Raw genomic sequence first — 16,997 nt, 5'->3', positions numbered from 1 at the left:
AAAGTTTCTATCTTAAGATATCTTCAATTTCTTTTATCATACAACTCTTCTATTTTCTTGGTTAGAGTTACTATTGAGATATTGGTAATTAGTATTACATGTTGTATCATGTACATGACCAGATCTCTATTCAGCCCAGAAAGGGTGCCTATGTCAGAATAAAGAAACAGTTCCACCCAATCTAGCTTAGTGAACCTGTGGTTTTACTGGGGTTACTTATAGGAGCATAGAGGGTTCAAAGGCAGCTTTATCATGAGAAAGTTCACCCCACCTTGCCATGACTTAAAAGCTGTGTTCCTAGAGTTCCTTCACAGCTTGGAGACAGCCCAGCTGGTTGGAAAGTCTTCTTTCCCCATCAATGGTTACTTCTGATATAACCTTGGGGACACAACCTTGTGAATCTTGTAACTTTCAGGAGTTCCCTGAGCCATGTAAATTTCCTCTTCTTCCTGAATTGCCTTCTTCCAGAGGCAGTATTTCATTAGGGCAGCACAGTGCTGCCCCTTACCATATTAAAACTGGGTCAGTTATTCCAGGCCCACTGATAAGTTTCTATTCCGGAAGGAGGGGTAGAAGCCAAGTCTGAGAAGAGGTTAGTGGTGAGCCTTGGTAAGAGTACTTTTGCATATGATAAGGATCCTGTGGTAAGAGGAAGAAAGAAGTGTAAGATTAGCAAATTGTGTGTACAATATTTATGTTGGCCAGAGATAGACTGAAAATTAAAAAATAACCATTGAATTCTCTAAATGAGATTTTGATCCAGAAAGATGGAGAGTTGGGAAGAATGTTAGAAAACAGGATAGAAGAAAGAAGCAGTGTTCACGTTCAAGAAGTACCTAACAGAAAGGAACAAAGCCAGGATTGCACTGAGAGGCCCAGTTTCCAAAAGAGAAAAGCCTAGGTGTTTTCTCACCGCACTTGAGTCACATTCAGGGGGTGTTATGCAGGCCACTCTGTGTGAGTCTGAGTCCCCACCGTGGCTGAGACTCAGTGGGCAAGAGCGAGCGAGGCAGCTCTAACACTGAAGTAACCCAGGCATCAGATATGCAGAGGGACGTTCTGAAGAGGGGCAGCACGGCTAAATGTGTGACATGCTGGCATGTCCTTTGTACTACAAAGACTTTTCTGTTTACCTTGTGCCAGAAAATACAATACACTCACATAGCATTTTTAAGACAATCTCTTCTACCTTATCCAGGCCGACTGGAAACTGACGCTCAGTCCTGTCTCAACCTCCCTAGCAGCTGAGATCCGGGCACCAGCCGCCATACCAGCTCTCATAAGCATTTCTTTCTTATTGTTCTTTTTTTTTTTTTTTTTTACCACATTTATAAGTTCATCAATTGTTTTCTCTTAGGCCCAGGTTTCTAGTCCTTGAATAGTGAAATTCAAAAGAAGTGACACAATCAAATTAATGAGAAAAGGTATTAGAAATATACTAAATATTGGTTCAGAGGTTTCCATATAATTGGTTGATTAGTGTTTTAAAGCACTAGATTGATTCTCTTGTTTTTAATCAGTGCAAGAAGTAGATATAGTTATACTGTCTGATAAAATGATAAACTTATAAAATTTGCAAACGATTTATATGTCCACTGAAAGATTGATGACAGAATAGAAATGCAAATGTTTTATTTAAAACCAATCTTTAAAAGCAGCCTTCAAGTGTGTGTGTGTGTGTGTGTGTGTGTGTGTGTGTGTGTGTGTGTGTTTGTGTGCAAGTGCATATGGAGGGATGTGGATATACGTGTATACCTGCTGTATGCATTTTGGTTCTACTAAATAGATTCTGTTATGTTCTGGCACTATTAAATGAAGCTAATATTTCTTAACACAAGAGCCTAACACATCATATTATTATTACAAAAACAAGATTAAGCTATGTTAGACATAAAAGCGAGGTTAGTGGAAGAGTTTCAAAGTCAGTAGGGCTAGGAGGACTCACTGAACAAACATGCATCACAAGTGTCCTGAAGGGTGGGTTCAGAGAACTGAGGAGGGTTGAAGGTGTTTCCCCAGAAGTTGTATTGTAATAGTAACTGGACAGTTCCTGAGTATAATTGCCATCATATAACCCCTGCAATACAGTTAGAAGCAAGCTTTCTCCAAGAGAGAAGAGAGGTATTGTGCTGGGCATCACACAGTGGCTTTGTTTTAGAGGCTTTGTGCTGTATTTATTACAACAGTGAACAATGCGATCATAAGAATATGCTAGAGCCTCTAAACTAAAAATAATGTTGATGTTGAAAAGAAAAGAAAGGCCCCTTCTTTTAAACAAGAATTAGGTGTTCAAATATGTCTAGATTCTACCGCATTGCCTCCACAGCTTGGCCACAGTAGATATGAGTTCCTTCTCAGATCTCTGTCCTCACCAACTGATGTGAATTCTCCCGCAACCATTTTCTCTCAAGTAGAAACTGGCATGGCCTGATCATCTCACTACTGCTGTTGCCTCTCTTTGCTGTGTAGAATTAAAAGCCAGTAGGAGTTAACAACAGGGGCTATGGTGTTGTGGGTGAAAACATATATATGTATCTTTCAGGGTCAGTGCAGCTAGGTTCCATGGAAAGACTAGTACCCACCCTCCCTGGTTCGTATACAGGGCCACTTCCTAAGGGTCAGTCATCCCCAGCTACTGTACCCGTTTTGTCATCTCATACCTTCAGATTAGGTAAATGTTCCTCTTAAAACACAGTCTCAGTTCTCTTCTGATTTGGACAGTACGGCTAAAACCTTACTGTACCTTTTAAAACGTGCATGCAGTAAGAGCCTTGACTTGAATGGGCCACAGACAGGGTTCTTAAATAACTCCTGACATTTTCACTACAGAATAAGTAAGGCTTTCCAGTGCAGTTAGAGGTAGAAAATAAAACAAAACCTGCAGATCCCTGCCAATCTAACAGGAAAAATAACATTTTAATTTTACCTTTTAAATTGCTAGGGGGCAGTTAAAATGAAATGTTTAGAATCTTTAAAAACTGTGGTTTTGCTTAAGATTACAGATCTCAAATTATAGCAGAGTAAATTGAATTTAAGAAATTTTTAAAGTTGGTATAGGGCAAGCACTAAACCAGGCATCCCTAATCCCTAAGAGAAGCCTGCCAAGTGAATGGGTCAGGTCATGGACTTCTCACTGCTTACTGAAGTGATTGGATTTTATCTTGTAGCCCTTTGCCAAAGGAAAGTAGATAAAAGATCTTAAGCAGAATTTTATTTTCCAAAGATCATTGTTTATGTAGTATTCTTGAGGGTAGGAGGGAAAAGGAACTGGGAAAGAAGGGTTTGGTTTTCTCTGTTTCTGCTGTCTAGCAAGAGATGAGGCGGACCTTAGCTAAAACAGCAAAGAGCGGGGATGGAAAGGAAATGAAAGAGGAAGGGGTGGAATTGGCCATGTTCTGTGAGTGAGCTATCCTGAGGATGTTGACGCCAGTCCGTCTCACAGACTGACTACATAAATCTGAGAAAGAGATCTGGAGAGATGAATTAGCTGTAGGCATATCCCATTGGATTTGCTTATCTGGAGTAATCACAGATTAAAAACAGAAGAAGGAAAGGAGAAGGTTGTGCTCTTGTGTAATTGTTGCACTCGGAAGGCTGAGGGCCAGGTTCTGAATTTGTAAGCAGCCTGGGCTATGCATAACCAGCCTTGCCCACAAAACAGATATTGGTGCTTACTACTTTCCACTATGGAGAATCCCTGGTTATTTTGTTTCCAATTAGCCTATTTTAAGAAATTAAAGTTTAGGGACTAGAGAGAGAGTTCAGTGGTTAGGAGCACCTGTTCCTCTTGCAGAAGATCTGGATTTGGGGGTTGGGGATTTAGCTCAGTGGTAGAGTGCTTGCCTAGGAAGCGCAAGGCCCTGGTTCGGTCCCCAGCTCCAAAAAAAAAAAGAACCAAAAAAAAAAAAAAAAAAAAGATCTGGATTTGGTTCTCAAACCCACAAGGTAGCTTACAACCATCGACAACTTGAGCTCCGAGGGACCCAACACACTTTTCTGACATCTGCAGGCACAGGGCAGAAACGTACATTCACATAATACATTCATACACATAATATAAAATTATAAGAGACTATGCTCTAACACAGTGGTTCTCAACCTTTTAATGTTGCAATCCTTCAGTACAGTTCTGGGTACTTGTATGTGGGCACGCCTACATATGGGCACACCCACCTGGAGATGGGTGAGCAGTGTCTCAGATCCTAAGGCCATTCAAACTGTGTGTTTTCCATTGGCCTTAGGGGGCCCCCTGTGAAAGGGTCATTCATCTCCCAGTTTAAGAACTACTGGTCTGGACTGGAGAAATGGCTCAGTGGTTAAGAGCACTGACTGCTCTTCCAGAGGTCCTGAGTTCAAATCCCAGCGACCACATGGTGGCTCACAACCATCTGTAATGGGATCTGATGCCCTCTTCTGGTGTGCCTGAAGATATCTACAGTGCACTCAGATAAATAAAATAAATTTTTTAAAAAAGATGTATTTATTTAAAAAAAAAAAGAACTGCTGGTCTAAGGTAATCACTCTTTCTATAATTTTCTTGAATATAGTAGTTACTTTAAGCAAAGCACATACTCTTAAAAAAAAATTGGTTCACCCCCCATTTTTATTTGCATAGATTTACAGAGAAATTTCTTTTCAAATAGGTTTCTAAGACTGTTGGAACAGAACTTCCTATACTATTGAAAATGAAGAAGTTTTAAAAAATCTTGCCCTAGACACTAATAGGAAAAACAAACACATGAGTACCATGGAGAAAGCCTGCAAAGAAAAGCCTAGTTCCCTCCCCTGGAATTGTGTGCTTAACCATGTGTTATGTTTGTGCTCAATATCTCAAAGTCGTCGGAGTCAGTGAAGCCTATGAGGACGCTGCCAACTGTCTGTGGCTGTTAACTAACTCCAAGCCCTGTGCGAACTGTAAGTCGCCAATACAGAAGAACGAGGGCTGCAATCACATGCAGTGTGCCAAGGTAAGATGCTGACACACATTGCCGTGCTCTGTCGTTACAGCTTAATCTGGTTCATACTACAAAACAAGATGGTATTCTGCCATCACTTAAGTAAATAATTCTGTTCTTTGCTTCATTGAAAACTTAAAATGCCTAAAAAAATCCACTTAGCTGAAACCTTTAAAGGATTGAAAGGAAGTCTGTGCTCTCCTGGTTTCATTGCAGAAAAAGAAGCTACCTACATTTTTAACAATCTTGGAATAAGGTTAATAATACTATATTAATTCATGCCTCTATTTCAGCGTTTTGTTTGAAAATTGTAGTAATACTCTCATTTTTCCTTTATTAGAAGGGCCATCTAGGTTTTTAAGCGACGTTTTAAAATATTAAGACAATGTAATTTTCTCACTTAGAAAGTGAAAGAAATTAAAATAGTCAAGACTAATAAAATATATTAACATTACTCTAACAATACTTTTTTTTTTCACCTTGAGCCAGTGCTCACTGATTTATAACTTGCAAAAGAATGGAAACTACAAAATTATCTTAAAAGCTGATATGATAGTAAAATTAGTGGAAAGAAATGGGCTTCCTGAGGCGGCAGTGAATCCCTGAGGGCAGAAGGCAAAGGCCTACTCTTGGTTTATAAGAAAATTACCCAATTTTAGTTCAGCTAAGAACCGAACAAAATCATTCTCGCTGAATATGGTCTCATATCCAAGTCCCTGTTTGGTTTTGTTCTTAGAAAATGTAATGGTTGGGGATTTAGCTCAGTGGTAGAGCGCTTGCCTAGCAAATGCAGGGCCCTGGGTTCGGTCCCCAGCTCTGAAAAAAGAAAAAAGAAGAAAAAAAAAAAAGAAAGAAAATGTGATGTAGATTTCCTAAATGTGCACAGATGTATACATTCACCATAAACCATCAGTAAGCTGACCGTTGGGCTAGATGCCGGTATTACTTTTCTGTCCTTCACAACACAATAGTAAGTACTTGATAAATATGGATTACTGGAAGGATATTTTCATGAATTAATCAGACTGATAATACAAAGGTACTACATTAAACAGATGTTTCTTGAGATTCTATGGGGTTTAAAATAAACATGTAAGAATCTTATTTTGTATGCTATTTTAATTGTTCAAATCAAAAATATAAACTGAGTAGTTTATAAAGCCATGGTACTGCGTAGCTTTAATCCAGCACTCTGAAAATAAACTAATTTATTTTTAAAAATACTTTTTTTCATTTCCCCTCAGAAATTTTTATATTTGTTTTACATTTTTAATTAGAATACTGTATCATCTCCATCCCCTTTACCCTCTAGCTCCTCCGTTGCCCCTGCTTGGACCTCTGAGTCCCTAGTTGCTTTGGCCCCCAGTGGGAGAGGAGAAAGCTGGAGGCCCTCAGTGGAGGATCACCAGCTCCCTCTCCTGAGCCCCCAGCAACACTCTAACCCTGTCTAGTGGCCAAGGGGACTGCTGGCCAGCTGCTAATTAGCACCTGTCACCATCCAGCATTTCTTGAGGCTAATAGTCAATATAAGGGGAATAGAAAGATGGGTCAGAAATTATGAGTGTCTGGTGGGCTATAATGAGAACTGGACTTCAGATCCCTGGACCCATGTAACAAGCCAGGAATCCTGCAAATGCCTGTAACTCCAGCTCCAAGGGTCCCAACATCTTCTGGCTGCTGTACAGGCATGGGCACCCAAGCACACATACATGTGCATACTAACACAGACACATTTAAATAAATAAAATCTCTCTCTTTTTTGTTTATTATTCTTTCATACAATACATCCCAACCAAACCCTCCGCTCGCTCCAGCCCCTCCTCCCAATCCACTGCTCCTCCATGTCCCTTTAGGAAAGGGCAGGCCTCCCAGGGATAGCAACCAGACCACAAACGTGGCATCTCAAAATGCAGGAAGACCAGGCACAGACCCTCATAGCAAGGCTAGACTGAGCAACTCAGGAGGAGGAAAAGAGTCCCAAGAGCAGGCAAAAGCCCCAGTTCCTACTGTTAGGAGTCTCACAAAACCCGAGTTAAATAACCACAGCAGTGTGCAGAGGACCTGGAGCAGACCATCCCAGCTTCAGTGATTGCTGCTCCAGTCTCTCTGAGCCCCCATGAGCCCTGCTTAATTGGTTGAGTGGGCTGTGTTCTCCTGGTTTCCTCGACCCTTCTGGCTCCTACCATCCTTCCTCCCCTCTTCGGAAGGAATCCCCGAGCTCTGAGAGGAAGGACCTAATGGACCAATTTGGGCTCTCTACCTGATATTTGGCTGTGGGTCTCTGATCCTATCAGCTGACAGAGGAAGTCTCACTGATAACAATTGGGCTAAGCACTGATCTGTGAGTATAGCAGATTATCATTAGGAATCATTTCATTGATTTTTTTTTTTTTTGAGGGGAAGGGGACACAGTCCTCTTTGGTTCTACAGTAGGTCTCTGAGCCTCCAGGTCCTAGCCATTCAGACAGTGTCAGGTATGGGCTCCCTCCCATTGCATAAACCTCAGTAGATGAGTCATTGATTGGCCACTCCCACAAGTTCTGTGCAACCATTGCCCCAGCACATCTTGCAGCCAGGACAGATTGTAAGTCCACAGTTCTGTGACTGGGTTTGTGTCCTAGGCTCACTACTGGAAACCTAGAAACCTAGAAGATCGCTGCATCTGGCTCCATGTCCTCCATTACCATGAGCCCTCATTGTGGTCACCCTCATAGGTTCCAGGGAATTTCCAGTGCATTAGGATTCCACTTGGCCCCTATGGCCCCCACCCCCAATTCTGCTCATCTCTCCCTATACTTTCTCCTGCCATCCTCCCCTCAAACCTGATTCTTCCTGTTTCCACCCCTACCTGTCCTCAGTCTACTCACAAAATCTGTTTTACTTCCCCTTCCCAGGGAGAATCATGAGCTCCCCGCTAGAGCCCTCCTTGTTATATTTAGCCTCTCCCGGTGTGTGGACTGTAGTGTGATCATCTTTTTCTAACCACTAATGCCTACTTATAAATGAATCCATACCATGTTCATCTTTCTGTGTCTGGGTTACCTCACTTGGGATGCAAATCTATCATTAAATATTTTAAATTACATTTTAAATATTTTAAATATAGGAATGTCCTTCATCTGACACTATGGAAAACTTGTGTTAAAACTTAAAAAGTAAAAAGTACTAGTAAATTTCTATATTGTACTTTTCTACCTGGTTGCTAATGTCTGATTGATTTATGTAAATTTTCCCACTAATTTTGAAAAGTCAATAAAGCCACATGGCAGGGTATTTGTATCAAAGCAGTCACAAAGTTTGTTTTCGTCAAGCAGAAAAAGAATTTGTGTAAAGCCTTGAAACAAGTCCAGTTTACTGAATAAGTGCATGCTAAATGATAAGTGCGTGCAAAGAGGTGACTCTCTATGACCCATGGAGACTAAACTCTGAAGTATTGGCTGTTAAAGTCAATAACTTAAATGATATTATAATCAAAATAAAAATAGTACAAGTAATATTCATAGTTACAAAGAGTAAGTTAGAAATTACTAATAAAGTTATTAAAATGCCATGGAAATTTTTAGTCTTTCAAATAACTCAAGAAATTAAGGAATTTATAAATGAAAATATTACTTTATTAGAACCTGAGTGCTACAGTGAAAACAATGCTGAAATAATGTTCATTTAAAATAATATAAAATAAACATTAAATTGCAAATGTGGTTCAATTGTCAAAAAATAATAAATAAATTAACAAACAGCAGTAAGAAAACATTTTCATTATTTACTTATTCACTTTATATTCCAACATCCGGCCCCTTCTCCTCGCAGTCCTCCTTCCCACGTCTCCTTCTCCATGAGAACATTTTTTAAGACATAAAATAATTTTTTAAGGTAATAACTGTGCCATGCAGTGGTGGTATACCCTTTTAATCCCAGTACTTAAGAGGCAGAGGCAGATAGATCTCTGAGTTTGAGGCTAGCCTGGTCTACACAGTGAGTTCCTAGACAGCCAGGGATACACAGAGATGCCCTGGCAGGGGTGGGGTGGGGCGGGCAGTAACAAAAAAGGAATGACCAATGTAGCAAGAAATCTTAGGTTTTGAAGAAAAGCTAAGGTAAACCACTAAGCTAACGTAATAAAGCGGGGATCTGAAGGATTTCAGATATACAGCAAAAAGGGAACAGAGAATTGGAGAATCAGAATATTTTTTTTTCTTTTTTTCGGAGCTGGGGACCGAACCCAGGGCCTTGCGGTTGCTAGGCAAGCGCTCTACCACTGAGCCAAATCCCCAACCCCAAGAATCAGAATATTTAATGTAGAAACTAGAAACAGTCAGGAACAAGGAATAAAAATTCTTACAAAGTCTAAAACAACAGTAATAATATGACTGTACTTTAAAGCTGCATGTAGTGGTACACATCTGTAATCCTAGCATGTTACATGCTGAGGCAGAAGGGTCATGCGTGCACAGCTCACCTGAGCTATGTAACAAAACCCTGTCTCAGAAACAAAGCATACCTATCACACTTACAGATGACAGGACTACATGTCTAGAAATAAACTACTACTAGCAATAAAAATTCAGCTTAGTAGCAAAATACAAAATTAACTTGCAGAAAATAAGAATCCTCATGTCTCCTGGCAACATCTAGATGAAATAGATAGACCTTCTGAATCTAAAATAAGATTTAAAAATATGCAAGGCTTTTGTTGAAAAATCTTTTTCAAATCCTCTTTAAGACAAAAAAAAATGGCAAACACAGATGCCAGCAGATGTCTTTCTGCGTCCAGGAAGACTTGAATCAGATGCTCGTGTGGGAAATGAAAGCAAGTTTAGTTAGGGAATGTTGAAAAACAAAGGTAGCGGGGAGGTGTGCCATGCAGCCACCATACTTGAGGCACTACGTATGGCACCAGCTTGTGAGTGCACAGAATGTGAGTAGAATAGAAAGCAAGCCCAGGACATAGATGCATACAAAGGTTCAGTGCGTGGTGACGGCAGTGTACAGCCAGACACGGAACCAGCACGGAAACAGGAAGTGTTCAGGATCGTGATGACTTGACAGCTCTAAAGTCGAGTCCATATTAGGGAGGTAGACCCAAGGTTTAAATGTTTAAAATAAACAAGTGAACCAGTACCAGAAGTCCTGATAAAAGAAGAATGTACACTTGGAGATCTTTTTGACACAGAACCCATCAGCATAAAAAGATGAATTTTCATTTTATAATGGTGTAATTGTCTTCTAATTATGGTCTACTTAATGAGTGAATTGTAGTTATATGTGGAGATATCTGCATATGTTTCCTTTTAAAGTGCAAGTATGACTTTTGCTGGATTTGCTTAGAAGAATGGAAAAAGCATAGTTCTTCCACGGGAGGCTATTACAGATGCACGCGCTATGAGGTCATCCAGCATGTAGAGGAGCAGTCCAAGGAGATGACTGTGGAGGTAGGTCGTGCCGCCCGAGGTGTGAGTTCCCAGCTACTGTGGAGGGATTTAAGTGTCTTCATGATGAAGCGTTACATTGAATGCACTTTAGAGTGCCCTTTAAGCAAAAAAAAGCTCTAAATTGGGAGCTTTTTCTTTTAATTTTTTCTTTTTATGAAAAAATCCAAATCCAGCCTGCCTTTGTAAAGATTTAAAACCAATTTTAGCATAATATCAGCAATATAGTATAATATTATAGTGTACTTGTGTCTTTTTTTTCCTCCAGTCAGGCCCAAGGAGGGAATGTTTCTTTTTTTTAATTAACTTATTAATTTTATGTGTATGGCTGTTTTGCCTGGACATATGTCTATGCACCATGTGTATGCCTGCCTGGTGCTCACAGAGATCAGAAGACAGTGATGGATCACTTAGGACTGTAAGCTGGAACTGTAAGCTGCCCTCTGGGTGCTGGGAGTTGAACCTACGTCCTCTGGGCAAGTAGGCAGTGCTCTCAGTCGCTGAGCCATCTCTCCAGCTCCTCAGTTGTCTTACTTTGCTTATCTACTATAGCCTAGTTGGTTTGTTATGGGGTGTTTTTGGCTTTGTTTTGTTTTACTTTTTATTTTATGTATGGGTGGTTTGCCTGCATGTGTATCTATGTACCATGTACATACATAGTAGTGTCCATGGTCAGGGCATTGGATCCCCTGAAGCTATACTTACAGGTGGTTGCGACCCACCATATGGATGCTGAGAATCAAACATGAGTTTCCATCTCTCTCCATTGTGGTGACTATGGAGTCTGAGAAAAGTTCCACCTGACACTTTCTCGGTGAGGGCTCATCTTGGCTTGCCAACACACCCCCACTTTCTGGTCTCTGTCATGATGGCTGGAAAATAGAACGAGAGATCTATGATGTCTGTTTCCATTAAGATAGATCTGTAATAGTGGCTTCACTTAACCCATCACCTCCTCATAGGTCTTGACTCCAAATGCAAGTCACATTTTGGGTTAGGGCTTCAATGTGAATTTTGAAGGGATACAAATCTGTCTGTAAGCCATACAATCAAAATTGAAGATGTAGAGTCAGGTGTTCATCACAGAGAATACAGACAGACAACTGTAAAAAATGTATTTGTCATTATATTCTAGCAACAAAATAATAAATACATCTGCATGCATTGCTACCTATACTAATAAGACATTAATATCTCTCAAACCACTTTTAAGAGTCATTTTAATAAAAGTCTTTTTATGTATTTTTGTTTCCTAGGCTGAGAAAAAACATAAACGGTTTCAGGAACTTGACAGATTTATGCACTATTATACAAGATATAAAAACCATGAGCATAGTTATCAGGTATGTCCCAAATCATTACGAATGAGCTAAAATACTCTGTTAAGAATAGAGAAAGAGCCTGGGTGCAGGTGGATCTCTGTGAGTTCAAGGCCAGCCTGGTACACATAGTGAGTTCCAGGACAGCCAGTACTACAGAGGGAGATCCTGTCTTTAAAAAAAAAAAAGAAAGAAAGAAAAGAAAAAGGAATAAAGCTTATTTAAATTATTTATTTCTGTTCCTTTAGTTAGAACAACGTCTTCTTAAAACAGCCAAAGAAAAGATGGAGCAATTGAGTAGAGCTCTCAAAGAAAGTAAGTTGTAAAATAAGCGTGGGTGTGTGTGTGTGTTCACATGTACTGCTAAATACATTCAGTGGTAGATGGCAGTGGTGTCCTAAAGAAAGGACAGTAGACCCAGGAGCTGCTTCTGGCATTGTCCTGAGTCCTCTTAGGACCTGAGTGCATGCTGGCATATGATTAGTGTCTATGGGGCTTCTCCTAATGCAGCCTTGCTGTTAGCAGACAGAAACACCCTGTAGTTTTCCTTCCACTGCCACTGCTGGTCTCTAGTGCTGGCAAAGTGAGTGGATCCTAAAGAGCTTCCCAGAGGGTCAGGGCATACCCAGAGCTGCTTCAGACATCAGTTAAGGGTTTGGGAGACTTGAGCTCTAGAAGCAAAGCCGTGGGCGGGCCTAATTTGTGAATTGCAAATTGAAAGTTAGAGGTTAATAATTCCTAATACACACAGAGTGTTGGTCATCATTGGGACACAATATCTACATCAACTACACAGAACATAAGTTCTGGTTTGCTTATTTTTGAATAACTCCTAATTTATATGTTAAAAACACATTTCAGATACAAAACTGATCTGTTATGTTTGTCTCAGTTCATAAAATAATTTCATACTCTTTTTTGTGAAAATAATTTTTTAATAAGACAGTAAAAAAGTTAAATAAATTAGAGTGGAGTCCTGGCCAGGCATTCCTATTAATTATTATTCTGTAGACTTTAGAGGTTATATGACTCTACTGTACTTATACAAACCATGGAGATGCCCACAGTGAGGCTGGAAGGAAAGTCTCAGATTGTATTTCTCCATGAGTAGAACTGTGGCTGACATACAGTAAACATGCGGTAAGTGCAAATTATTGCTTTTATTCATATTAGATGTTCCGAGCAACATAGTAAATCTGAAAATTAAGAGATGAAACAATTGGAAAGTGAAACAATCTGCTTCTTACACATCTCACATGTGTTATAATGAAAGGCAAAGGGTGTTCCTATCCCTTTGCATTTTGTAGTCTAGTACAGACACTACCTAGAGACATAGTGTACACAGATACGTTAGGGTTCATGTCAGTTTGTACATGCATGTGTAGTATCTTCCTAAAGGTATGAGTTTGATTTTCAGCAAATTTGGATTCTACACCTTAATTTCTTTTCATTTACAGTTTAAAATAGAATGTTATAATAACTTGGTGCTATCTTATTAAGATAGTCCCTTCTCTCCTCCTTATTCTTCTTCTGTTCCTTTTTCTCCCTGATTGTTTTTAGCATTGGTTAACCAGTTGTTCCTTGGCATTTACTATCTATTCTTTTTTTTTTTTACAGTGTTGCTTTTACAGAGGAATTATTATAATTAGATTTCTTTTTAAGCAAGCAGTTTAACAAAGACATTTATATAAATTCTTCTTTCGTGTATGAGTGTGTGTCTAGATTTTTAGTTTAGTCAAAATATGTATTTGCAAAAGCATACCCTGTCCTAAATGTCGTTGCAGCTGAAGGAGGCTGTCCAGACACCACTTTCATCGAAGATGCAGTACACGTTCTTCTAAAAACTCGGCGCATCCTCAAGTGTTCTTATCCATATGGATTTTTCTTAGAACCTAAAAGCACAAAGAAAGAAATTTTTGAACTAATGCAAGTAAGATGCCATTTTTATTGTTTTGACTTTAAGTATAAGTAGTAAAACAGTTTTTTTATTTTTAAATGGATTTAAATAAAGAAAAATTACCTTTAATGAACTAAAATTTTCTTTGTGTTTAAATTTGTCAGCATGACTTTAAATGAGTTCTGAGCTGTGCAACGTTTCTACAGCATTAGTTTATTTCAAACTGGCCAAATATGACCTATTTCTTATTATGTAAAAATGGAGGCTTTATTTAAACTTCAGAGATGAAACACACTATCTTGCATATTTGAACAGAAAGTTCATCTTTTCCATCAAAAGAACAATTCAGAAAACTACATATTTAAAACAGAACCCCTAAGTCAGCCACCAGCCTCACGGCCTCCCATTTTCACCCCGAGCTGGAAGCCACCTCCGTTTCCTCCTGTCGGATTCCATTTTATCTTTGCAAGCTGCCCTCTACCGACTAGGAGTCTACATTTCTTTCAAGGTCATGGTAGCCTTGCTTTGTCTTAGAATCCTTCAGCATTTATACATAGGCTGCATCCCAGCGGCTGTGTGCACAGCTTGTGCAGTGCCCCGAGTGTACTGTACGGTTCTGTTTTCAATCCAGACAGTAACAAATTCCTTCTGAGTGGTGACTTACTCCACTACTGGGTGACTTGTACCCACTGCCTTCTTGAAGTGCCTATCAAACAAATGTTGTCTTCTTGCCTTTAGGATGACTTAAACTATCATCTTTTCATAACCTGAAAAACATGCAAACTAATAAGCATGTTAAATAGAAAATTATTTCAAAATTTAATTTCTGACCCCAAAAGAATTTGACTTGACTGAGAAAGCAGATGTGCTTTGTGTCTATTTACTAAGCCGTTCAGCTTGTAACTCTTGTTTCTCCTTCTCTTTACAGACAGACCTAGAAATGGTCACTGAAGACCTTGCCCAAAAAGTCAATAGGCCTTATCTTCGTACACCTCGACACAAGATCATCAGGGCAGCATGCCTTGTTCAGCAGAAGAGGCAAGAATTCTTGGCATCTGTTGCTCGTGGAGTTGCTCCTGCAGACTCACCAGATGCTCCCAGGCGCAGGTAAAATTCGTGCACTGCCGAAACCTCACTGGCTTGAGCCTCCAATGGCAGGACTTTTTTATTTAGTTAGCATTCGTATTCTCAGAAGTTTCTTAGACCTACAATATGGATAGCTGATAAAAATTTGTTAAATCTTTCTGATGATTTTTTTCCTAATACAAAAATTTTTTTTTCAGAATGATTGCTTGTCTGTTATTGTATAACTCTCCAGACTAAATTAGAGTAGGTTACTTTTCAGGAACCAGAATTCATTATCCAGAGAAATCTGACGTGTCTTTCCAAATTTAATTATGTGGTGACTTGGCAGTGGTACTCATAAACACCTTAGGACATAGAATTTGGTAACTTTACCAACTGTGTTCATATTTGTGTTTTGATATTTAATAGTTGGATCTTTGGGTGTGTGGAGTGTAGCATGGGTATCCTGTACTTTATGGCTAATGTCCACTTATCAGTGAGTACACACCATATATGTTCTTTTGGGTCTGGGTTACCTCACTCAAGATGATATTCTTGAGTTGTTTCAAGTCTCTGGATATTGTGTATAAAGCTGCTATGAACATAGTTGAGTGAGAGTCTTGTGGGATGGTGGAGCATCTTCTGCGTGTGTACCCAGGAGTGGTGTAGCGAGGGCAGTGAGCAGGATGTAAAGTGAGTAAATAAAATTTAAAATATGGTTAGATGTGCATTGATTTGGCGTATAAAGTTACAAGCAGATAAGCACTAAAGGGACTGTCCCAAGGGTGGAGGGACCTGGTTGTATACTTGCAGTACTGATAATGAATCAATGAATCAAACAATATGTCTAATTTCTTTGTAGCTTTGCCGGTGGAACATGGGATTGGGAATATTTAGGATTTGCATCACCTGAGGTAATTGTTTTTCTGGGGTTTTGGGTTTTCTTCATGGTTTTTTACTTCATGCAGCCCTGCTTGCATTTGCACCCTAACCTCTTCTAAATCCTCTGAGCTCAATGATGCTATCTCTTCCCTTTGTAGCAACAATGCCTTTGCAGATCCTGCATGCAGCTCTCTCGTGTATTGGAGTCTACTAGTGCATTCTCCATTAACTGCTATTAACTACTAAATAGAATTTACTCAGATTTACTGCATGAATTTTTGAAACATGTCTTCTAGTTTGTTAATAGAGATTTAAATTCTATTTACTAGAAATGTGTAATTGTAATGTTCTTTTAGTCTAAACACATTAAAAATCTAAATAATGAGTTTCTTGAGATTACTGCCACAACCGGAGGTGAATTGCTTGTCATTGTTTCCCATGGTGCAAAGCCTTACAAGGGTGATGTCTATGTAAAGATGTTCTCTTGCTTTCTGCTGTCCTTGAGACTTACCAGACGCTGCCCTGTTTTCATTGATAAACCTTTCTCTTTGGGGAGGTGGGGGGCAGCAGAAGGAGTGAGGGTCCAGACAGGCTTTCTCTGTGGAGCCCTGGCTGTCCTGGAAGTCCTGCACAAACCAAGCTGGCCTCTAACACAGAGATCTGCCTGCCTCTGCCTCATCAGCGATGGGAGTCTATGCATGTGCCACCACACCTGACTTGATAAACCTTCTTAAAACATGGGAACTGAAAAACGTTGATTTGCTGAGTAAAGACCCAGAAAAACCTCAGTCTCACTCACAGCTGTTTTCTCATATTTAAATTGCCATGGCCACTGTTGTATCTGATTTTAAAAAAGTTTTAACAATCATTTTAATTTGTTTCCTTTGTGCTTTATAAAATGTTACTTGATGACCCTTTAACTCTTACAAGGGAACACAGTGAAACTTATGCTGGTCTTTGTTACCCATTTGTTTCCTGAAAATGAAAAACCATGAGAGGAGTGACTATCCAGAAATGCCTGTGGCTTGTTTAGAGCTCAGCTGCCGAGGACGCTCACAGCCACCTGGAGGCTTTTTAACCCAATCTGTACAAGAAGCGGTGGCAGGAGTGCATGCTTTAAGAATATAAGGCACTTTAAATACACTAAGGTGTAAGAATGATTAATACACAATAAATAACAGTATATTTATTATAAATTAATTCTTTATAAAACAAATTATTCTTTACTGATCCTAGGCTTACTATTCTGGTATCATATCATTACAGTTTGGGGGATGTAGAAACTTTCCACCTTAAAAAATAAGCTTTGGGGTTGGGGATTTAGCTCAGTGGTAGAGCACTTGCCTAACAAGCGCAAGGCCCTGGGTTCGGTCCCCAGCTCCGGAAAAAAAAAAAAAAAGGGGGAAAAAAAAAAAAGCTTTATTCATTCAGTCGTTAACACAGTTTAGCA

The 16,997-nt window shown here is 39.5% G+C and overlaps 1 protein-coding gene across 6 annotated transcripts in view; it reads left to right on the top strand.

Moving 5' to 3' along the window:
- The window catches only part of Ankib1 (ankyrin repeat and IBR domain containing 1), a 119,874-nt gene that overhangs the window by 92,715 nt on the left and 10,162 nt on the right, over nucleotides 1-16,997 (top strand). For all 6 annotated transcript variants that reach the window (XM_032907002.1, XM_032907000.1, XM_032907001.1 and 3 more), the window contains 7 exons: nucleotides 4,837-4,967; nucleotides 10,253-10,387; nucleotides 11,641-11,727; nucleotides 11,952-12,018; nucleotides 13,488-13,633; nucleotides 14,529-14,707; nucleotides 15,528-15,579. In XM_032907002.1, the coding sequence (XP_032762893.1) occupies nucleotides 4,837-4,967; nucleotides 10,253-10,387; nucleotides 11,641-11,727; nucleotides 11,952-12,018; nucleotides 13,488-13,633; nucleotides 14,529-14,707; nucleotides 15,528-15,579 (797 nt within the window). The remainder of the gene's footprint in view (nucleotides 1-4,836; nucleotides 4,968-10,252; nucleotides 10,388-11,640; nucleotides 11,728-11,951; nucleotides 12,019-13,487; nucleotides 13,634-14,528; nucleotides 14,708-15,527; nucleotides 15,580-16,997) is intronic.

This window comes from Rattus rattus, chromosome 6 (assembly GCF_011064425.1).
Source record: "Rattus rattus isolate New Zealand chromosome 6, Rrattus_CSIRO_v1, whole genome shotgun sequence".
Classification (NCBI taxonomy): Eukaryota; Metazoa; Chordata; class Mammalia; order Rodentia; family Muridae; genus Rattus; species Rattus rattus.
This window is presented reverse-complemented; position numbering and strand designations above follow the sequence as displayed.